This window comes from Fukomys damarensis, unplaced genomic scaffold, assembly GCF_012274545.1.
Source record: "Fukomys damarensis isolate Sample0158 unplaced genomic scaffold, DMR_v1.0_HiC HiC_scaffold_3, whole genome shotgun sequence".
Classification (NCBI taxonomy): Eukaryota; Metazoa; Chordata; class Mammalia; order Rodentia; family Bathyergidae; genus Fukomys; species Fukomys damarensis.
The window spans coordinates 17034181-17057184 of NW_022900915.1; the positions used below are offsets into that span (position 1 = coordinate 17034181).

The following is a 23004-nucleotide window of genomic DNA, read 5'->3' on the forward strand; positions in this document are numbered from 1 at the left end:
AGGCATGTTTAGTTGTCAGGCGTTGTCAGACTAAATTGCTAAAAATAACAAATAAGGGGGAGGCTATTGTAGGGCCAGATCTTGCCACTGTCTGTAATCTGTTTAATTTAGTTCCTAGGAGAAAGGGCAAAAAGAACATGGTACCATTTTCATTCAATGGATTTTTTGTTCAAATTGCTGACAAGAACATTGTTTGAGCTCTCCCTTTTCCCAAATCCCTTAAGGGCTCATGTACCCACATACAGTTAAAGTGTTGGACAGAACCTGGAGGCTCAAAAGAGCATGCTCTGATTCAGTGGTTGTGGTAAAGATTAAGTAGGCGATTGTGGTCTGTTGCTTGTCTTTTGATGTAGCTTTCCACAATGGAAATGTATAGTTAGCCTGTCATAGAGAGTGATGGAGGGCCCTGGTTAGAAATTGGGGAGTAGCCAGGGATTCAGCTCAGTGGTGCCTCCACCTGCCTCACAAGTGCAAGGTCCCAAGTTTGATCCCCTGTACCAAAAAAAAAAAGGAAAGAGGGAGTTAATATGTGAATAAAAAATGTATTTCTATATTCTCTCCTAACTTGGTTTTTAGAGTCAGAGTTTTTGACAAAATCAACCACAAATGTAACTCCAGTATACATGCATTTAATTTTAGCTCACACCATAAAAGCTGTACTTTGACCTCTTTGTGGCTTGACTTCGTTCTAATAATAGAAATAATGCTCTAAAGTAGAGGTGGCAACCTAGTTCTTGTATGTAAAGCTGTTGAAGATCATTGAAAGAACAGTATAAATACCTTTCTTTGTTTGCTATGTATTTAGCAGTGGTGGAGCATATGAAACACAGGATTAGATTTCAGTTTTATTTCTGATGTTCTATATTCCTTGTTGACTCACCTGAGGACTTGCTGATTTTTATATTGTGAAGTTATTTGCCAATTTTTGTATACTGAACTCTCATCCGGAATCCTTTCCTAGCTGAGTGTGGTGGTACACACTTGCAATCCTAGCACTCTGGGAGGTAGGAGGATTGGAAGTTTAAGCCCAGCCTAGGCAACTTAATGACCTAGCAAGACCCTGTCTCAAAATAAAAAACAAATAAAATGGCTGGGCATTTTTTTCATTGTGAAGGCCCTGGGCACAATCCCCTGTATCCAAAATAACACTAAAATCTTTTTCTTTAAAAGTGCAATTCTTTTGGGGGGTAAAAATGTCTGAACTTGAGCGCTTTAATGTCATACACAAAATGGGTTGTTTTTATTAGAGATTTTTGGGACAGAGGATATGGAAATACTTTGAGAAAACCTACATTGATGTAGATCGTGTGGACTAGGAATTTAGCTCAGTGGTTCTGCTGCCTGCCTCCCAGTGTCAGGTATGAAGTGCCAGCATGGACACCATCTTAGTTAAAGGTTAAGCTCGCCCTCTTGAGAAAGCAGGAAAGGCCCAGAATCATCAAAAGGACAGCACATATTCAGGACAATGGTCAGGAACAAACACCAAGTGTGAAAATTCCAGGTAGAAGAGATAGATGATTCCTGTAAAGATTAACCATAGCCCTATACTTTGTCATGAAAATGGCATTCCTATGGAGATTAACCACAGCTCTGTACTTTGTCACAGAAATGTCAGCGTCATCCTGTGCAAACTATATGTTTTGTTCTTTCTTCTAACTGCCACATTTCACTTCTGTAATTTTGCTTGCTTCTGCCCCATCTAGAAACGTATAAAGCCCTTTTGTACTCTCTGGTCAGGGTGCTCTCCAAGTCATTGCTTGGAGGGTGCCTCTGGCCAGACTAATAATAAAGGTCTGTTAGACACCATTCTCGGGTGTGGCTGGTTTGGATTCCTCTGGGGTGTCTCGCTTTCCCTGATGGGTAGTTCTTTGGAATTTTGGTTAAGATCCCTGGTCGTCTTACACCGGGTACCAAAAAAAAAAAAGAAAGAAAAAGAAAAAGAATCTAGCACTTGTTCATCTGAAGCTTTGGGATTTGATCCTATAGGCTTGGGAATGCTTACTTTTAGACATTTCCTAAGTCATTACTCTGCCACATGTCCTCCTTTGAGGAAAGGCTGTTGTCCAGATGATTGATATTGGTGGCTTGGACCAGGATGGTGTCAGGGGAAGAAGTCGCACTCTGGTTAGATGTTTAAGGTAGAGAGAGATAGGATGCTTGGGTGTAGGGTTGAAAGATAGGAGAAAAAAAAACCGCCAAAGTTTAGGACCTGTGATTAAGGAATCTCTTCCTCTTGCATGTAACTTTCATAGTCTTGGAGAGGTGTGGGATGGGTTCTTAAGAGCAGGGTGAATTCCCTTGGGCTTTGAAGATCTGTTGGAATTTTGCTAGATGGCCTGAGGCAGAGAGGGGAGGGATTTCAAGGAGTGGAAAGGTGGTTGGACTAGATGGTTAGAATGGGAAAGGAGATAGGAAAGGTCTTAAGTGACACAAAAGGAGTTGAAGCTAAAATGAATGAAACCACAATTGCTTCTACTCACATTGTCTATTACTAATTCTGGGCAAGCAGCTATTCCTAGTACCAGTGTGATTCATTTATTGGTTTATATACAGCATTCCCTTTGTACTGGCCTGCGCAGAAATTATCCAGCAGCAGACATTCCACATGTTTGTAGGAACAGATGTTCTATTCCTGATTCATAAATCAGTGTTTTCTAGTCATGTTCCAAAACTAAATTTAAGGCCAGGTGTGGTAGAGCCATGCCTGTAATCCCAGCAATTGGGAAGCTGAGGCAGGAGGATCACCAAGTTTAAGGCCTACTTGGGCTATGTAGTAATTTCAGGGCCATCCTGAACTAAATAATGAGACGCTATCTCAAAAATAAAATTAAACTAAACTAAAAAAAAAAATAAGATTTTTTTTTTTTTTTTTTTGGTACCAGGGATTGAACTTGGACCTGAGGCAGGCAGTTGAACCACTGAGTTAAATCCCTGGCCCCCAAACTAAATTTAAAAATCAAATTGAGCCTGGGCGTGGTGGTGCACACCTGTAATCTCAGCACTTTGGGAGGCAGAGGCAGGAGGATTTCAAGTTTAACCCCAGCCTGGGTGATTTAATGAGACCCTGTCTCCAAATAAAAAAGGTCTTGGAATGCAGTTTTGTGCAGAGGTCTGGGTAACCCCTTCCCCCAGTCCATCCAAAGTTTAGTTATTTTCTACCCGTTTTGAGCTCCAAGTATGAAGAAAATCTTCAGCCTTTATAATGATTTTTTAGTTCATCTGAAGATGCAAGCAATAGATAGTTCCTTTCTTTGATATGCCTAGCATAATGCCTTGGCATAATAAGTGAAATTATGAGCCCTAGAATGAGATGAATGTGAATTCTGACTCTGCCACTTACTACCATCTTAGGTAATTTAGTGTTTCTAAACCTAAAAACACTCTGTGAAGTGCCAATGGCAGTGGTGTGGGGGTGGAGAGGACATTAAATAACTCTTTAATCTCCTCAAGAATTGAACTGATTGAAAGGCAGATGGATATAAAAGTGTTATCTTTTAAAAATATTTTATCTTTATTACTGATAAAGGTTATGTTGAAGCAAGTGAGTTTCTATGTTCAGTAATAGTGAATTTCTAATACTGATCTACAGATAGGCATATGAAATAGATAAACTTATCAGTACATCTCTGGAAAGGTGAGACAACCACAGGACTATGCAGAGGCAAGCAGAGCTTGTCTTCAAACTTACAAGGAAAATGTGCATTTTCTCTATGCAAGCAGCTCATGGTAGAGTAAAAGGGCCTGAGCCATAGTTTCTTCTCGTCCATCAGACTAGATTGAGGTCAAGACCATAAGAATGAAAAGTGCTGCCTTATGTAAATCACTTATTCGTATGTCTGGCACACAGTAAATAATAAATGCAGAATTTCATTATTTTCGTATGCTTACAAAATAAAAGCTTTGGTTTTTTTTCTGGGGAAAATAAAAAGGTACACAAGGGCCAGGGATTTGGCTCAGTGGTTCTGCTGCCTGTCTCACAAGCATAAGGGCCTGAGTTCTATCCCTGATACCAAAAAAAAAAAAAAGCACATAAATGTACAAAAGTTAAACTGCTGCATACTTACCACCCAGAATTAACAATTGTTAGCATGTTACTTTGATTATTTTTAAAAACAAAAATAATACTGATGAAATTGAAGTTTGTAATATCCTTTCTACCCTCATGCCATTTTTACTGCCACTGACCAGAAGCAACTATTCTCAAGAGATTGCACTGTTATCTTTCCATTGCCATGTTACTTATGCATCTTGCATTCAGTAGTGATATATTGTTCATTTCTTTCAACAACTTGCTTTTTTTATTGAATAGTAAGTTTTTGAGTTCCATCCATAATAGTAAATCTATCGAGTTCATTCATTTTTAACTGCTGAGTATTCCACAAAAACATAAAATTTTCTGTATATCATTTGAAGGATCCACTATTGATAGCTTCAATTATACATCATGTTAAGTGTGGTCAGAGGGCCTGATGAATTCTCTGAAGCATAAACATAGTAATTAGTAGGGTTTGTTGATGGGCTTGAAGATGTAAGTGCCAGCTGGTCTATGATAATTTGCTTTTCTCATTTCCTAATAGCCATGGATTTTGTGGTGAGGCATTTCATGAACTCTGCCCATGTTTTAGAAATGAAGATCACATGTCTTTTGCATAGCCAGAGTCAGAATCAGAGAAAGGGAAATCAGAGTTATTTAACTAATTCCATGTTATTTTGACTCTGAAAGAAATGGGGATTCTCATGGAATCAATAAGTGCTCTGCATAATTGGGTCTTCTCATATTTCTGGTCCTTTTCTAATAAAATGATAAATCCCCAAAATACCAACTCTAGGTAGAGATTATGAGTAGTTTCTAAGTAGCCTGGCATCTGGCAATTGAAGAAAGAGCAAAATGAAAACCACCCCTTGAATCATGTTTGCAAATAGAATTGTGCCAAGGGCTCTTTATTATGCCCCAGTGTCATTATCCATTTAATTGGTATTATGTCAGCCACTTAGATCAGAACTAATAGCATATTAAACCCTATTCTGTTTACATCAGTTGCATAGTAACTTGGTGGAGTTGGGGACAAGTGACAACTGTGATGTTTGGTCTGTAGAGTGATTTCATCATGGCCTGAGCCCTGCATCACCCTGGATAAAGAAGTGGGTGATGTGGACCTGACCTCTCAGTACCCCTTAGAACATTCAGAGCTATGGACAAAGATCATAGTTTGCTTGTCTAGCTTAGAAATTTAACTTACAGAGAGCAACATTTCTTTGGTGATACTGATAGGTAGAACTATGAGTTTCCTTTTTCTCTTTCTTAGTGAAGAAAAAGCCAAGGTTTTGGAAAAGCTTTATAAGTAGCCCTTTGATACTGGAGTGTATTTGTAGTTCTCCAATTAAGCCCTCTGCTGACTCCTACAAATCAGCCCAGGCGGTGCCTATGAGTCATGCATCTGTGCTGCCTGGGGCTTTGAGCTCTTGCTTGTTTCACTGCCTCCACGTTATTTTATGGGTTTCCGGTTGCCATATCTCTATTATTTTAGTTGTATAAGTATGTTACTTGATCGAAGAGTAGTAATGTGACCACATAGAAACTTCCTTGCCTTTGTTTGTCCTTTGGCTCTCCCATGTTACCTTATTAACTCACTGATCTAAGTGTTTGGTGCTTCTGCTTACAACATTTAAGTTAATTTCTGGGGATTAATATGCCACTTTATTTTATCCTGTCTAGTTTGTGTATGCATTGCTGTAAGTCTTTCAATGGGGTAGACTGATTTGCTGATGAAAACAATTCATTTAGAACTTGCTTTGCCATGCCTATGTTCAGATACAGAACTTTAATATCCTATTTTTACCCAGAATGTCATATATTATTTTGAAAAATTTCTTTTTTCAAAAAATTGAGGTAAAATTCACTTAATACTCATAGTGTTGCAAAACTATTACCACTGTTTGAGTCTGCATTTTTATCATGCTAAAAAGAAACTCCTTACCCACTTGGCAGTTACTGCCCATTCCACTTTCTCCCCAACACGTGGCTTTCAATAATCTATTTTCTGTTTCTGTAGCTTCTTTCACTTATTTTATCCATGTGTTTTTCATTTCTTTTGGGTATGTAACTCAGAGTAGAATTGCTGGTTCATATGGTAATTTCACATTTTAACTTCTTGAGTAGTTGCCAAACTATTTCCCTCAGTCAGCTGCATCATTTTACATTCCCACCAAGAGTATGAGGTTCCAATTTCTCTCATCTTTGCCAATACTTGTTATTTCCTGTTTTTTTTTTAATCATAGACATCCTAGTGAGTAGAAAGTAGTGATTTTTACTTCTCTAATGATTAATGGTGTTGAACATTTTTTCATGTGCTTATTGCCCATTAATAATCATTGGCAAATGTCTGTTCAAGCTCTTTGCTTACCTTTTCACTGGGATGTCTTTTTGTTGTTGATTTATAAGAAAACAGAAATTCTGGATTTGCTTGGGGCAGAGAGAAGAGTCATACTGATTCCAGGTTTTTGCCACATACATTCATGTTAGTTCAACCTCCATCCGGGTTGAGTCAGTTCACCTGTACTACTTTGTAAAGCGAGGTGTTGCCCCCACTTCCTCTCAAGCAGGAGGCACACCCTAACTTGCCTACCCCTTTACCATGTCTGCAGGCCAAATTCCACTTCAAGTGTTGTTGATTTCATCCTCTTGTCCTTCCTCCAAGAATGGGACAGATTAAAGACAAGCTGAAATAGTGGGGCAAAGTGGCATGATGGCACACACCTGTAGTCACAGCCCTCAGTAAGCTGTTACCAGGCCAGCCTGTCTCAACAACAAACAAATAAACAAAAAATAGTGGGGCTTTGTGTTATTATTGTTTGCCCATTTGGTATAGTTTTTAATAGCCCTGCTAATCCTTATTGATAAATACATGATTTTTTGATTCTGGAAAAACAGAAGAAATACTGTAATGTATATTGTGAAACTTCTTGAATTTGAAAAAGTTGTTTTCATGTTTATTATGTTCTGAATACATTTATTATTCTCACAAGATGAGACTTAGAAACCTGCTCTATATAGGCTGTGATGTGTAGTTAAATTGTTTGAGAAAGGAACCAGAGGTCTCAGAGTTGGGTTTCTGGGTGGTGATATTGATAGTACTCTCTGCGCTTCCTTTTGTGAATTTTTTTGCTGAGTTTGCGAAACAAATACATGTTATGTTTAGTGGACTGTTAGTATAGTGCAGGGCACTCAGATTTCTCAGCTTTGGTATTGTGTGGTTTCTGAGGGATATTCTTTTGGCTCCTTCATTTCCTGAACATAGTATTGCAGCCTGTCTCAGCATTTCCATGAGTGTAGTTATACTGATGCTTCTACAACCCTTTGGTCGTGGCTGTGCAAGGCCCAGTGTCTCATTGAAGGTAGCAGGTAAAGTTATTTTTCCTTGTAATGTGTTACGTGTGTGTATGTCTCTTAAGGCTCACCTATGACAAAGTATCAGCTGACTTTCCTTTATGGAATTTTAGGGTCAGATCTCAAGTTGGAAGATATCCTAGAGACCACTTAATTAGCACTTCCCTTTCTAGCCACCAGCCATTTCTGACATGTTGTTAACTGTTCCTATTTTAACATATCTAGTAATTTCTGGTGATTTCATCCTTTTTCTTGAATGATTCTTTTCTTGGTTTCTAGAACACACAATTTCTCTCCTTTTAGAGTTTTGTTGGTTCCTTATCTTCTTTCCAATCTTAAAATGTTGACTTTCTTTAAGATTGTCCTTTTACTTTTTGGGTTTTTTAAGGGATTTCATCCATTCTCATAACTTGAGATCCTACCCAAATGCAAAATGATTATCTGCAGCCCAGAATGCTTCCACAAACTTCAGACCCAATCTAGATTTCTTTTTACATCTCATTTGAATGCCTCACAGCTGTCTTAAACCTTTTGATTTTAAAACAAAATCACAATCTTCCCTTCAAGCCTGTCCTTATCTTGGATTCCTTACCTCACTGAGAGGCATCATCAGCCATCCAGCCAGAGTGCAAGTCCAAGTTAGGCATAGTGGGAGGTTGTTTTTGACATTGCCCCTCCCCAACTTCTGTTACATAATACAGTTTACTGATGAAGGGTTTGATGAAGTCATGTTGTTGATTTTCCTCTTGAGTATTTCTTAAATCTCTGTGCTTTTCTCCATTATCACACTAAGATATTATTGTCTCTTTCTGAGACTATCACAGTGGCTTCCCAGTAGGTTTCCAACATGCGCACTTATATTCTCTAATCCAGTACTTCTCAAACTTTTTTATATTGCAGCACCCAAAAAATTGTATTTGCATGATTCACTGGGTTAACTGGACAAGGGTGCTCTGGGTCAGAGGCAACTGCTGAGGGAGCTTGGTTGCTGTAGACTACCTAGTGCTCCAGGGGCCTCAGGGATCAGTAGTTGAAACTTCTGTTACTTCTTCATGACTCATAGAATATTTGGTGGGAAGCTGTGTTCTAATTCATTCTCTGCGCTTTAGCTAGTGTTTAACTGTTTTTAATGGAGATTTGATTTTTTAGGGGGGGAGTTACTCTTCCTTAAAACCTAGTGGCTTTCCATTACCTTTAGAATAAATACTAAATCTTTAATATGATTGAAAACCCTGCATGATTTGACCCACTTTTACTAGCTCCATCTCTGAATGCATTCTCCTCCCTCCATTTGTGCTTCAGTTTTACTGACCATTATTCAATCCCCCAAACATGCCACGATCTGTTTGAACTTTGCTTATGTTGCTCTTTCATCTGGAATTGGCCTCCCCTTCATTTGGACCTCTCCCTTAGTTCATTCTTGCTTACTCTTCAGGCCTAAAACTCAAAAGTGTCTTTGTGATTTCCTTGAATATATCCCCCATTAGACTGTGCTTTTTAAACCTCAGTCCTAAATACAGTGGTAATTCATTGTCTCTGTGCCCTATGAAAGTGAATGAGTGTGTGGCTTGTTTACTGCTCTGATCCTAGTGCTTTAGAGGCCTGAATTATACTGGGTGCTTAGTAAACCTTGATTCAATGAACTGTATGTCAGGTTTTGGTGCAGAAGTTAAAAACATTAACCAAATCAGACAAGATCCCTACTCTAATAGAGATAACTGAGTTGCAGACAATAAATAAGCAACTGCCTTGTAGTAAAGGTATTTATTTATTTATTTATTTATGTATGTATGTATGTATGTATGTATTTATTCGAGACAGGGTCTTGGTTTGTAGTTCAGGCTGGCCTTAAGCTCACTATTGTAGTCCAGGATGGCCTCAAACTTGTGATCCTTCTGCCTCAGCCTCCCAAGTGCTGAGATCATAGGCATGCAGCACCACATCCGGCTAAAGTGATCATTTAGAGTTGTTGGGTACTGAGTTCTCAAGGAAGGCCTCTCTGTAACATAAAAATTTCAGCCAAGATCTAAATAGGGTAATCAGCCTCTTAGAAGTGTCTAGAGGAGGAACATGTCATATGGGAGACTTACATAATAAAATATCTAAGATGGGAATAAGTTTGGTGGAGTAGTTTAAACAAGTGAGGAGGGTACAGAATGGTAATGAAATAGCAGGGGCCAGATCATATAGGGCCTCAGTGTCCAGCTTAAGAGAGTTGGATTTTATTCTAGCATGACAGGAGGCCTGCGGTGGGTTTTGAGCAGAGAGTAACCTGATTTACATGTTAAAGTATCCAACAGGTAATGGAGGCTTGGGCTAGGATCATAGTAGCGGAGCTAAACAGGAAGAGTGTAATTTGGGAATATATTTGAAAGTAAATTGATGAATGTTGGAAGTAAGTTAATAATATTTGCTGATTTGAGGAGATTGGGTTAGAGGAAAAGAACAGGGTCAGGGAGAGCTCCTGTTTTTTGTTGTTTTTTTGTTTTTGTTTTTGTATTTTTTAAATTGAATGATTGTTTTTTTGTTGTTGTTGTTTTTTGGTACCAGGGATCAAACTTGGGACCTTGTGCTTACGAGGCAGGTGTGGCACCATTGAGCTAAATCCCTAGCCCCTAAATCGAACAATTGAATAGTACCATTTGCTGAGAAGTGGAAGACTGGGAGAGGAGTAGGTGACTAAACCAGTTATGTTTGTTTTAAACACGTAAACTGTGAAGTATATATTTATATTTGCTTGTCTTTTTGAGATAGGGTATCCCTATGTAGTTCAGGTTGGCCTTAAACTCACTATATATTCTAACCTGGCCTTGGACTCAGAGATCCTCCTGCCTTTCAGCCTCCCAGGTGCTGGGATTATAAGCATATGCCTCTATGCCCAGCTAACTGTGAATTTAACAAGAAACAAGAGGATGTGGTTTGTAAAGAACTAGATATATAAATCTGGCTTAAAGGGTGATAAAGGTTGGAGATACAAACTTGGAAGTCATAATAATTAAAGGGGACATCCAGGAGTGCCTAAGAAGTGGTGCTGATGGGGAGCAGTTCCAAGGCAGCTTTCCATAAACTGTGAGCATTGAAAGCTGAGCAGAAGAAGGCTATCAGTGAGGGGGGACTTAGAAAGAGTAGCCAGTACTATAGAGGAAAGAGAGAACTATTCAAGAATTGTGTTGAATGTGTTGAATGCTGTTGAGAGATTCAGTTAGAAGATAACAGAGGAGTTACCAGTGTTTTTGGCAATAGTATATAGACATCACTGGGCCTGGGCCAGAGCAGTTGGACATGTGATTGGAGAGGGCTGAGGAGCTTTTAAGCCTGGTGACCACAAGTGGTAATGATTCTGTGGGTGAAGACTGGTCAGTGCTGTATGTGTTAGAACAGTTGCCTCTACTGGCACAGCCACTGAAAGTGTTTGGTTAAAGAATTTTTGCACAGAAGAAGAGAGGAGAAAAGGGAGCAGTACTTGTAGGGAGCAGTGAGGTCAAGAAAGACTTTTTTGTTTTTTTATAAATGATTTGCCTCACCAAAAAAGATCTTGCCGAGAATGAAGTAGAAGATTAAGAAGAAAGAGAGAACAACAGTGGGAGAAAGCACATGGGGATGAAATTCATGGCTAAGTGGAAGTTGTGTTTTAATTCCTATAAATATACTGTCCCTGTCCGAAATAGGGAAAAGAGAAGATACAAATGTAGGTCAGTTAGAAGATTGGGTAGTGGGAAAAAGAGTGGTTATCAGATTGCTGTGCTCCATGAGCTGAGGGGAAGGAGGAGAATAAGTGATTTGAAGAGACAAGACAGCGTGAAATAGTTGTTCTGGAGAGCAGACAAGTGAACATATTAGGAAGTTTAATAGAATTTCCAGGCAATGTGCAGTGCCCATTTGAGATTCGTGGCCCCAAATTTCAAGTAAGACCATTCAGCGCAGTTAGGTGTCTTCTTCCAGTAGCATTCAGCACTTAGGTATAGGCATTAGTAGGTAGGTGATGTGGTTTAACCTGGGACAGCATTTGCCTGGTAAACACACAGAAAGGGTGTACACAAAGGGACTTAAAATAAATTATGGCCTGGGGAAGCTAAGTTGGGTGGGATGGAGAAGGGCCATGGGAGCATAATGGATAATGAAAAACTTGAGTGAAGAGATTGAAGAAGGGCTGAGAGGAGAGTATCAGAAGTGAGTTGAAAGAATATGAAGTAATGGTAGTGGACTGAAATTTTAGAGGTGATGCAGTTACTACTGTTGACAAAATCTAGAGTATGCCCTGTGTGGCTAAAGTAGGGTACAGTAGATATCATGAGGGGAGAGGAGGTTGTGCTATTGGATGGATCATTTGCATTCTGTTTGAAGTCATCTTGGTTTGATACAGCAGTGGTACAGAGTAAGACAGAATCATTGATGAATAAGGGCAAGTACTCAGGCTGGGGAGAGAGAATCAGCTGGAAAACTGTGATGCTGTGAATTTCAAGAACCAGTGGTGTTGAGGGAAAAAGGAGAAATGCTTTGGCAGTGAGCTAAATGAATGAATGGAAAAATGGATAGATGGAAACTTATGCTGTTATTAGACAGCTTTCATTGAATGTAAAAAATATCATAAATCTCTGCCTCCTGCACTCAGTTCTGCCCTTTAAAGCTCCTTAAAAAAATTGAGACAGAGTCTTGCTTTGTTGCTCAGGCTGGTCTTGAACTCCTGGATTTAAGCCATCCTCCCATCTCAGCCTCCCAAGTAGCTGGGACTGTGGGTGTGTGCCACCTCACTTGGCTAACACTCATCTTTTTAAAGAAGAGAGATTGGCAGATGGCAGGCTGCCAGCCAGATCTAGCCTGCTACCTGTTTTTGTGTTTTGAGCAATCATACTCATTATTATTATTATTATTATTATTATTATTATTATTATTTATTATTATATTTATATTTTTGGTACCAGGGATTGAACTCGGGACCTTGAGCTTGTGAGGCAGGTGGCAGCACCACTGATCTAAGTCCCCAGACCTCATACTCATTATTTATACCACACCCATTGGTTTGCACCTTGTCTGTGGCTGCTTTTATGCTACAGTGGCAGAAAACTGACAGTCCCACACGGCCTAAAATATTTTTATCTGGCTATTTCTACAGTTTGTTAGAACAGTGCTTCTTACACTTTAGTGCCCCAGAATCACCCCAGGGGCTGTAAAAGTACAGATTGCTGTACTGTACTTCAGATTTTCTGACTCAGCAAGTCTGGATTGGGGCCCAAAGTTCCCAGGTGATGCTGGTGTTTCTGGAATAGGAACCACACTTTAAGAGCCATTGCTTTAGGGATTTAAGTCACTTATGCTGAAGATTGCCAATTTTTGAATTTTTGTATGAAATTCATGTAACCTGGAAAAATTCAAGGAACAAGAGTTTGAAGAGAAAAATTTTTATTATGTTCTGTTGTTACAGATGATACAAAAATGGAACAGTAGGCTTAAAAGGAGTAATACATTCATGACGGGGGCCTGTAATTCTATGTCTTGTTGCTGGGGACAGACATGCATGTAGTTTAAGCCTATGGGAACATGTTAAGGTTTCCTGTCACCTTAATTTTGACTGAACCAAGTGTCCTCTTCATTGCCTATCAATTGGTGTGATTTATTGGCTTATTGTAGCTTTTAAGCCTGGTGACCCCAAATGGTAATGAGTCTGTGGGTAAAGACTGGTCAGTGCCATATGGTTGGAACAGTTGCATCTCCTGGCTCTGCACTTAGCTATGAGCTTTCTTTCTACTTTATGTCTTCCCCGAGTTGTCTGGTAGACTGGGCTTTCTCTGGCACTTAAATAGAGATGATGTGTTAGGGGAGGGCAGCAGTAGGTAGAGGTCACCTAAACCTCAGGGGGCCTGAGGCACTAACCACCATGGTTTGGAGGTGGATTTTCCCACAGTGTCCTCTGCTGTAAGGGTGCTTGAGAACTGTAGATTTGTCATGGCCAGCTGAGTGAGTGGTGGTAGCCAGTATGTGATCACAGGAGGGGCCAGAGTCTGACTCTGTCCAGTAGCCATGTCAGCAGCAGGTAAACCAGACCTGGGGGTGAAATGAGACCTATGCTTAGCTAAACCAAGTCATTTGTCCCCGTCCTTCAACAGACACCTCTGCAGGCTATTTCTTAAAATAATTTCTAGAAGATGAGAGGCAGGACTGCTTCTGAGATTTCTCTCTAACCTCCTGCTCCTTGTCTAAGGTTGCTTTCTCTTTGAGTTTGCTGATACATAGTTTGGCAGTGAAGTCAGAGCTTAATGCAGTGATGGTGAACTTTTTAGAGCTTTCAGTGATATAAACAGCACACTGTGGCACGTATGCCATAGGTTCGCCATCCCTAGCCTAGTATCCTCATGTTCTCAGTGGTGAATTAGATGTACCTAGGTGAGTTCACAAGTGGTCATGCCCTTGGATCTCCTGCACCCTGTCTTCCAACTTCAAATCTCTGGTCAGGCTTCGCCCCCCTTTCTTGCCTCTATTGAGTGCGCCTCACTGTCCAAGTCATAGGATCACTTGCTTTCAGCTCTGCCCTGCTCCTACTGGTTGAGTCTCCTCTCTGTCCCTTCTTCTTTCTGCTTGTGCTTTCATGTTGCCTTTTTTTCCTCTTCTGCCTTTTGTTTCCCCACCTTCCATATTTTGCTTCCCAACTGCCAACGAATTCTTGGCCTGTTGCTAAACTTCCGCATAGTGGGCAGCCGGCACCCTGATCATGTGCAGTTTGCCGCTGAGGGAAGATGAGAATCAATGGGGCTTGTAGGAGAGACATTGAGAAAGGTAGCCTTTGTCTTGAATTTTCTGATCATTAGTAGAACCTGAAGTTGATAGGGTCTGCAGAAGTTAAGTGTGGTTTCCTCACAAGGGAGCAGGATGTGGCCAGGGTAGGTCAGACTCTGAGAAAAGGGTCTCTGTGGACACAGATACTGCAGAACATAAGGGAATGGAAGAGAACCTATGACTACATTGTCTGTTGCCCCTGCCACCTGGATTGGAGATCAGGGATTAGCCAAAAAGGGTGCTTTGATATCCTCCATATCTCTGTGGCTAAATAAAAGCAGGAGACACTGATACTGTCTAAAACCTCATTTTAAAATGGAAAAGTAGAGGGTCACACAGGAAATAAAAATCTTTTCTATATCCTAAGACATGACAAACAGGACAATAAGTACTAATTTAAAGAAGAGTGGAGATGAAATTCATAAGGAGAAGGAAAATACTTACAGAGGTAGCATCACAAAATGAATTACCTCAGGAGTCTGTTTGAGAGATTGTGTCATGTCGGGAAAGTTCTAGGGACTTGAGCCTCTTCCCTTTGTGAGGAGGTGAAAATGAAATGCCAGCCTCTCTGTCTGTCTCCCAGAAAAGAACATTGGGCTGATGAGCAATGACTCTGGCAGTGTCACTTCTGGCCATGCTGAGCCTCACAGGAAATCTCAGGATTTCTCATCGAGACAAGGCCCCACAAGAATGTTACTGCACTTAGAGCCTTGTGGTTTGGTGCCACTAGAGAATTTCCTAGGGAAATGGTAAAAGAGTTCTGAGGCAAATTGCTCAGCAAGACAGAGGCTACAGTGAGGGCAGCACATGCCTTCTGGGGACTGCTGGTAGAGGTTTGGGTTCTACACGTCCCGAGTTTATAAGGCACTCATTGTCTTGCACAGCTCACAGTGGCCCTGGGGCTAACCTGGGATGGGGCAGTTTCTTAAGGATTTCAGAGGCAAGGATATGGGAAATTGAGATGGCTTGTTTTATAGTCTTAAAAAATAATTTGCTGAGCCCAAGGGTCTCACCCTTAGCATCTGTTCTATTAGTCAGAGCAAGGCTTTGATGTCCCCATCAGGATCAGTGCAGTTTGAGTTTTAAATCTGTTTATTCAGAAGCAAGGTGTGAGAGGGGAGTGCCAAAATCAGAAAGCTACTGTGAAGGAACATGGTCACTTCCTGGCCTTGCTTTCTCTGGTATATGTTCCTCATTTATTTTGGGAAGAAAAACTAAGAGGGAGCACTGTCTGTACAAGCAAATCTGTAAGGCAATCGTCAATGTGATTTCCATAATATATGCACTGTATTCAACAAGTGACAAGTTCCTGTTTTGTCCCAGCCATTCTTCTAGATACTAGGACTGTATCTTGGAACAGAAAATAGTCTTGCCCTTGTGGACCTTCCCTTCTTATAAGGGAAGCCAGCCAGATGATTACTGTTTGGGGGGAGTATGAGAAACCTGGTAAAGAGAACAGGGAGTGTGGGGTGGCATATCATCAAAAAGGCCTTTCAGATAGGGTGATACTGGAGAATGGCCTGAAGGAATGAGGGAGCAAGTTAGGATGTGTGTTCACCAGAGTAGGTTCCTACCAAGAGGGAACTACAAAGGCACAAATGTACCTGATGCTGGAGCTGAAAGGGAGCGGGAAAGTTTTCAGAGGTGAATCAGAGATTTAGCTGAGACCATAACCATGCTTGGTTTTCTGACACTTGAAAAGCACAATGGTCTGAGTATTTGTGTCTCCCCAAATTGAGACTGCGAAGCCCTAATTTGTAAGATGAGGGTAGTAGGAGATGGGCCTTTGAGGGGTGATTAGATCATAAGGGTGGAGCCCTTTGAATGTGATCAGTGCCCTTGTAAAGGAGGCCGGGGGAGCTCATTTGTCCTTCTACCGTGTGAGGACATGGTGACAAGGTGCCTCCTTGGGAAGAAAGCACACACTCACCAGGCACTGAATGTTTCTTGGTCTTGGGCTTGTCAGCCTCCAGAACTGTGAGTAAAATATTTCTGTTGTTTATAAGCCACCTAGTCTATGTTGTTTTGTTTTAGTAGCCCAAAGACAAAACAGGTTTACTTTTTACTCTGAGATGGGAAGCCATTGGAGGACTTAAGGTGTTAAAAAGGTGCCTCTGGTTACTATGTGGAAAAGGAGTTGAAGGCTCAGAAGCATAAGAGACTTTCTAAGAGGCTATTCATTAAGGTCAGAATCTAGATATATTTTGAGACAGGCAAAGTAGGTTTTTTTGCTTGGTTGAATGTTGAGTGTGAAAGGAGATTTTTGTCTAGAGAATTTCCAGGAATGGAGCTGTCATTTATAGAGTTGGGGAAGATTGGGATCCACAGAATTTCTTCTCTCCTCCTCTCTCCTCTCCTCTCCTCTCTCCTCTCTTCCTCTGTTCTTTCTCTCTCCCTCCCTCCCTTCCTTTCTCCCTTCCTCTTTCCTTTCTTTTCTTTTTCTTCTTTCTTTGTACCAGGGATTGAACTCAGGACCTTGTCCTTGCGAGACAGGCACGATGCCACTGAGCTACATCCCTGGCCCTCTTCTAGGTAAAGCACACCTGTCTCTGCCTCTGTCAACTCATAGTGTTCTCCCTGTGTGTGTGTGTGTTCCTGTCTTCTAATGGCCTTCCTTGAAGGATATTAAACATTGGATTTGGGTCCACCCTACCCAGTATGACCTCAGTTTAACTTGGTTACATACACAACTAAGTCATGTTTATAGGTACCAGGGATAAGAACTTCAGCATATCTTTTTGTGAAGAATAGCTCAACCAATAACAGGTACATGGCCTGAGTTTGACTCTGGGGGTCTTCTGGGCTTACTTGTACTTGGAAATGAGGAAGGAGCTATTAAAATTATTGGAAAGTAGATCCCACTATGCTGTGGATGCTTCATCTGTGGGAACTTTAAAAAAAAAAACAAACAATTATCCATTACATTTAAACTAATTAAAGACTTAAAATAGATTGCTTGCATTTGCGGGGGTGGGGTACTGGGGATCAACTTGGGAGGGACCTTATGCTTGTGAGGCAGGTGGTGAAACCACTGAGCTAATTCCCTGGCCCTGTTTGCATTGTATTTTAAAAGTTGAAGCCGGGCGTGGTGGCACACATCTATAATCCCAGCACTTGGGAGGCTGAGGTAGGAGGATTGCTGCAAGTTTGAGGCCAGTATGAGCTACATAAGTAAGTTCAAGGCCAGTCTGAACTATATAGTGAGACCCTGTCTCAAAATTAAAAGGGGGGGGGAGTGGTATGATTATTGAAAGTAGAAGGAAGAGTCTTTTTGGATAAAGAATACTTAAACCTGAGAGTGATAACATGAATTTGCCAGAGGCCTAGGTAATATAGCAGAGAGAACCTTGGTGCTTATGTTCCAAGTTTATGGTTTTTCCAGCAAGTTGCTAGAGACAGAATGCAGCAGGGCTGTGTCCTTAAGTCCTGGCTATGGCAGGGAGAACCTGCTTCCTCACCAGCCCAGCCCCTACCTTCCCATGGGGCTGGGCCCAAAGGTGCCCAGGTGGTGTGTGGGACTCACTATCTGGCTGTTGCCCCCATCTGTGCAACACCCAGTTCATGTACATTCTTCAGTGGTGTGTCAGAATGTGCCTCTTTTTTACTCACAAGTAAAGTCTAAGGGTTGTTTATCAAAGGAAGTTCAAGTTCCCCCTCTGCTATCACAGTGATAGAATTATATCAGGTTTAGCAATGTAATTAAACAAAATTCCTTAGCAACAGTATATACTTGTGGCCTGAATTGTGTTACCACAGTCCCATGAGTTTTATGGAGTTTCTGTTGTGTTGTAAGGAAGTGTGTGTGCACATTGGCAGAAGGAAGATGAGTAAAGAGATGGGGCCCTTTCTAGCCATGAGGAATTTTGAAGTTAGAAAGGACAGAGGAGTCAGATTTACATGAGATCTGTAGAGATTTATTGTCTGTGACATTTGGCTCCTGCATGGAAAAGCCTGCAAATGTTGTGGACACAGAATGGGAGAAGTTATAGGCAGGGACATGTAGGCAGGCGCCAGAGAGATGTGATGGTGCAGGCCATGAGGAGTAAGTCTTTTCAATTTTCCTACCTCCGTGTTGGCAATAGTTGTCTGGCTGTGGTGTCACTTGCAGCACAGTGATATGTGTGTGGCCCACCTGTCCCTCATTTCCCAGGGCATATTGCACTTGGAGGAAGTGAGGAGGGTTGAGACAGCACTGGTGGCATCTGGGCTTCCCGGACCAGGCTGTACATTACTGCTCCAGTGTGGTTCAGTCAGTCACATGTACCACAGGAGAGGATACTTTTCAGTATTCCTTAAGGACACGAATAGTATTCCTGTACAAGGGAGCCTTCATTTCATGTCTGCTCTGTGGGAACACAAGTACAAGTATGTCCTCAGGGCAGGGACCAGTGGTAAAGCCACCATACTTCTAGGGTGAGCATGGGATGGATTATGCACACACATCATTTCCTTTGAGTAATCATTTGTAATCCTGGTTCCCATGTGGCTCCTGAAAGTAGTTATATTTGACTAAGTTGAGATTTTTAATTTAGGACCCAGATGGGGCAGGAGGTAAACGTCCAAAAAGTCTACTTTACTTAGTGTGTCACTGTCCTGGCAGCACCAGTTTCATTAGAAAAGCAGATTCCACCCTGACTCATCTACCTCAGTGAGACATGTGATCCAACTCACAACACTCATGGCAGCCTACGGCTTGCTGGACAGACCAGTGTATACTGTCCCTCTGCAGCATTGGTGACTGGGCGCCTGGCCTAGGCCATGGAAAACCTTGAGAAGAGACAGTCTGTTATGGGGCAGGAGCTTTGTCCGGGAATTTCCTGGCCTTTGTCTGACTGGTGTAACTTCATGTACTGAGATGCCTGTTTTTAAAGGCCACTTCCTGCTGGGGGAAGAGTGCTACTGCCTGCCTTCCTCAGAGCACTTCTGTGTTCTGTACCAGGCCACCTCCTCCCTTTGTCCACTGGTCGGCCCAGGGCTGGCAGGTGTGTGTACCTGGCTTCCAATTGACACTATGTCCCTAGAAGTCACTGATCACCGAGACGCCATACCCTTTGCACAGAAAAGCTGCATCTGTCCACCTAACCTGTTCTTTCTCATATTGCAGCAGAAAAAGTCCTACCTGGAGCGAAGTGTTAAGGAAGCTGAGGACAACATCCGGGAGATGCTGATGGCACGAAGGGCACAGTGAGCCTCTAGAGAACACTCCTTTTAGACCCCTCTCATCTTGGCAAGGACAGAAAGACCTGCATGGGGTGGCAGCCTCCCTCTGCCCAGATGGACATTGTATGTGGTTGGGCCAGTAACCCACGCCCTATTTTCTGTATCACTCTGAGCCACTTTCAGGTTCCAATCTGTATATTCCCTCCAGCTCTGCCTGCCACCTCTTCCCTGATACTCCTCTGTCCTGAGGTAATCCATGAACTCCCAGGAGAGGGAAGATAGAAGGCAGGGCAGATGGTTATGCTTTGCTTGAGCCTGCTACTAGGTAAGCTAGTCAGGCCAATAAAAGTTCTGTCCTTTTATACTGTCCCACTCTGCTGTTTTTCTTGAAAAGAGGGCATGATTGGCAGTGGGACTGCCCTTGGCTCATGTTCCCTTGCACTGGATGCTTTTTCTCCCTGGGGAGTGGGGTTTTGCCCTTATCTTTTCCCTTTCTGGTCGGACTGGACACCCCCTCCTCCAGGCCTCCAACTAGTAGAGAAGGAAGAAAGACTAAGTTCACAGCTGAAATGTACAGTCAGCTCTGCTGTGGCATTCAGCCTCCAGATTCCTTTCCTCGCCTCATCCCAGGCATGCCCAAAGGTCAGTAGGCAGCAGCACCTCCAAGGCTGTGTCCTTTGCCCAGTATCACAAGATGGATACTATGATCCTGAGGCTTCTTGGAGGCTGGGGCAGTGGTGTGCTGGAGCTGGTTTATCCCACTCAGGAGAGGTGATTGTCAGGAATTTTGTTGCAAGGCACTTGTTGAGCACAGCCATTGTTAAAAAACTAAATTAAAAAAAAAAAAAAAAGCCATATCTGGGGATTTAGCTCAGTGGTGCCACATCTGCCTTGTAAGTACAAGGTCCTGAGTTTGATCAGTGGTACAAAAAAAATCAAACCAAAACAAACAAAAAAACTAAATTACCCAGCATGCACAAGGCCCTAGGTTCAACCAGTACCACTAAAAACAAAAATCCTAAAAATGAGAACCAAGACCTGTCATATAAAGGTACAAGATCCCAATAATGAGTGTAACTGTACTGTATGCCTAAAATGTACGAATAAACTCAATGAGGGGAAAAAAAATCCTGCTGGGCGTGGTGGTGCACGCCTGTAATCCCAGAACTCAGGAGGCTGAGGCAGGAGGATTGCTGTGAGTTCGAGACCAGCCTGCTACATAGTGAGTTCCAGGTCAGTCTCAACTACATAGTGAGACCCTGTCTCAAAAAAAAAACAAAAAACAAAACAAAACAAAATCCTAAAGTATGTAAACTTAGAAATTTATCCCTAATTATTTTCCCCTATGTGGCCACTATGTGTGCTCCTAAGTTAGAATTAAGTCACTGGATGGTGGGAACATTTCATAGTGTGATTCTGTGTCATGGCATGTAGGAACTTACCTCACAGACCTAGGAGATGGCACCAAATCATGGCTTTTTCTTTTTAAAGAGTGAAGACTAGTAACTAAAAGGTGATGCACAGCCGTGCTTTGGAGGGTGGTGGGTGGAGGTCAGCTGGAAGCTGCCAGCCTAAGCCTTTGGCCTGCTGGGCGTTCCTGTTGAAGGAGCAAATCAAGGCAGCTTAGCACCACCCCGTGGCCAATGGGTGGTATAGCTGGTGGTGCGAAGGGTGGATGGGGACAGTAGAGCAGGGAAGAATTGGGGTCTGTCTCCACGTCTGGGGGCTCCTGGGGCACCCCTCATTCACCAAGAGGCCCCTTTCCAAGGCTCTGGACAAAAGCAAGTCTGAACTGTGGTGATGAATGCTTTTGCTGGTGCCCATCTCTGAGGGAGACCAGGAAGTTTAAGGACACTCAGCTTCAGAGCCTGCCTTCCTCATGGAAGCCACACTGCTGGTGAAGGAGCCAGAATGAAAAGGTAAAGAGACTCCTCCTCATGCACTGAACAATGGCCATGAGCTGAGACACCTATGTGTTATAGGCCTTAGTGAGCAGATGAGTGGAAACGGTAGAGTTCAGAAGGCAAGATGCACAAACCCAAGATACTTAGATTATCCCCAAGAATTTAGACACATTTATTTTGGACAAATTTATTGAAATATACAGGGTGTGAGCAGAGAAATCATTCAGTGGTGTCTTACATCTTGCCACTACTTTGAATGTATATTTTAAAAATTATAAATATATTTTATAACTGAAATCATTCAGTGGTGTCTTACATCTTGCCACTACTTTGAATGTATATTTTAAAAATTATAAATATATATTTTATAACTAAGCCTTTGGCCAAAAAAAAAAAAAAAGTCATTTAGCACATTTGTTACAGATCAATATGAAATGGATTCTGAACATTAAAAAGATCAAGTCACTGAATTAAACAGCAGCAACCATTGCTAATCTAGAATCCCAGTGTTGAAGGTAGAGGTGCCTGTGCAGAGCTAGTCATTAATTATAGCAATCAGAAGAGACAGGGGCAGGACACCTGCAGAAGGTGGTGGCAGAGTTGGCAAGAGGACTGGGCTGATCAGGTGAGCATGTCCCAAAGGCAGCAGCAACAGAGAGCAGTCCAGCAGGCCGTGAGGCAGGTGGATGGGCCCAGGTCGTCTCTTCTTTGGTCTTCTACCACATACACTGGGGGAGAAAGGGGCAGGGGTGAGAATGAGCTGGTGCAGACCTTGGTCCTACATAGTCAGTCTCCCTGTGGGAAAAGGAGGGCTACTGTAGGCAAAAGCCATTAAGCAGCCCAAGTGCAGCCTCTCTGCTCTTGCTGCTGCTGATCAATAAACGATGGCTTAGCCTATCAACTGTTTTCCTCCTTCTTCCCACCACTCCAGAATGGACATCCACATCCTCATAGGAATGAGTACCAGGGAAAGTACAGAATGGCCCATGTCAATGCAGAGCTGATAAACCCTAGCTGGTCACTAAAGCAGGGAGCATTACACCATCTGCTGGGGGCCAGGGGCACACATCTCTTTAGATACAGCTGAGCCACTATCCAAGAGTTAAAGGAAGAAGTACTAACATCTAAAAAGGGTCTTGAAGCCCTAAAGGAATAACCAGGAACCCTGGTTTTCTCATACCTGGGTAATACATAATTGCAGAATCTGCCCCAAATGCTATACTGTGACATAAAGCACTAAAGCAGGCAGGGCGGAAGGCTTAGTCAAGGGGGCTGGATGGTTAGAGCTGTGTGTCATCTTCTGGGCCTGGTACTCCGTTTTTCCTCAGAATGGAGATGGAAATCTTGAATGCTAAATAGATCCATGGGTCAAGACAGGCCCCCAAGCCCTTTAGTTGTGAACTGTGCAAGCTTTAGCTTCTCTTCCCAAAAGTACCTGTGCTCAAATAGCTGGTGGTCAACCAATAGTTTTTTTAAAACCTCAAAACAGCATCATCATCAAACTCATAGGCAGCAAGGATTTCCAATTTTTGCAAAGCTCATGAGTGCATGAGCCTTACAAAGGAGACCAGTGCTTTGACAATTCTCTTTCAGTTCTATTTTTTTTTCATTGTGCATCTATTTTTATACCTCCTCACTTGCAAATGCTCTCTGGAGCCGGTGTTGTAGCTAAAATATGCTGGCCTAGTATGGGTCTTTCCCAACTCCACCCCTTCTGTCAGTGGCCCTCACTCTACAGAGATCTTCCTTTTCCTTCTCTTGTGTTTTTTTTTTTTTTTTTTT

General features: G+C 42.1%; 2 protein-coding genes across 4 annotated transcripts in view; one reads left to right on the top strand and one right to left on the bottom strand.

Annotated features, from left to right (window-relative positions):
- Positions 1-20197, top strand: part of Pfdn1 (prefoldin subunit 1) — a 72957-nt gene extending 52760 nt beyond the window's left edge. Inside the window, exon 4 of the mRNA XM_010613816.3 lies at positions 19263-20197. Coding sequence (XP_010612118.1) covers positions 19263-19346 — 84 coding nt within the window. The 3' untranslated portion in view covers positions 19347-20197. The remainder of the gene's footprint in view (positions 1-19262) is intronic.
- Positions 20198-21775: 1578 nt separating this feature from the next.
- Positions 21776-23004, bottom strand: part of Cystm1 (cysteine rich transmembrane module containing 1) — a 60668-nt gene continuing 59439 nt past the window's right edge. For 2 of the 3 annotated variants that reach the window (XM_019206044.1, XM_010613814.2), the window contains exon 4: positions 21869-21950. Coding sequence is in view for 1 of the 3 variants with exons in the window: in XM_010613815.2 (XP_010612117.1) it covers positions 21844-21950 (107 nt within the window). In the remaining 2 variants the exon portion in view is untranslated. Of the gene's footprint in view, positions 21951-23004 lie in introns of all 3 variants that reach the window. The other variant, XM_010613815.2, reaches the window with a different exon arrangement.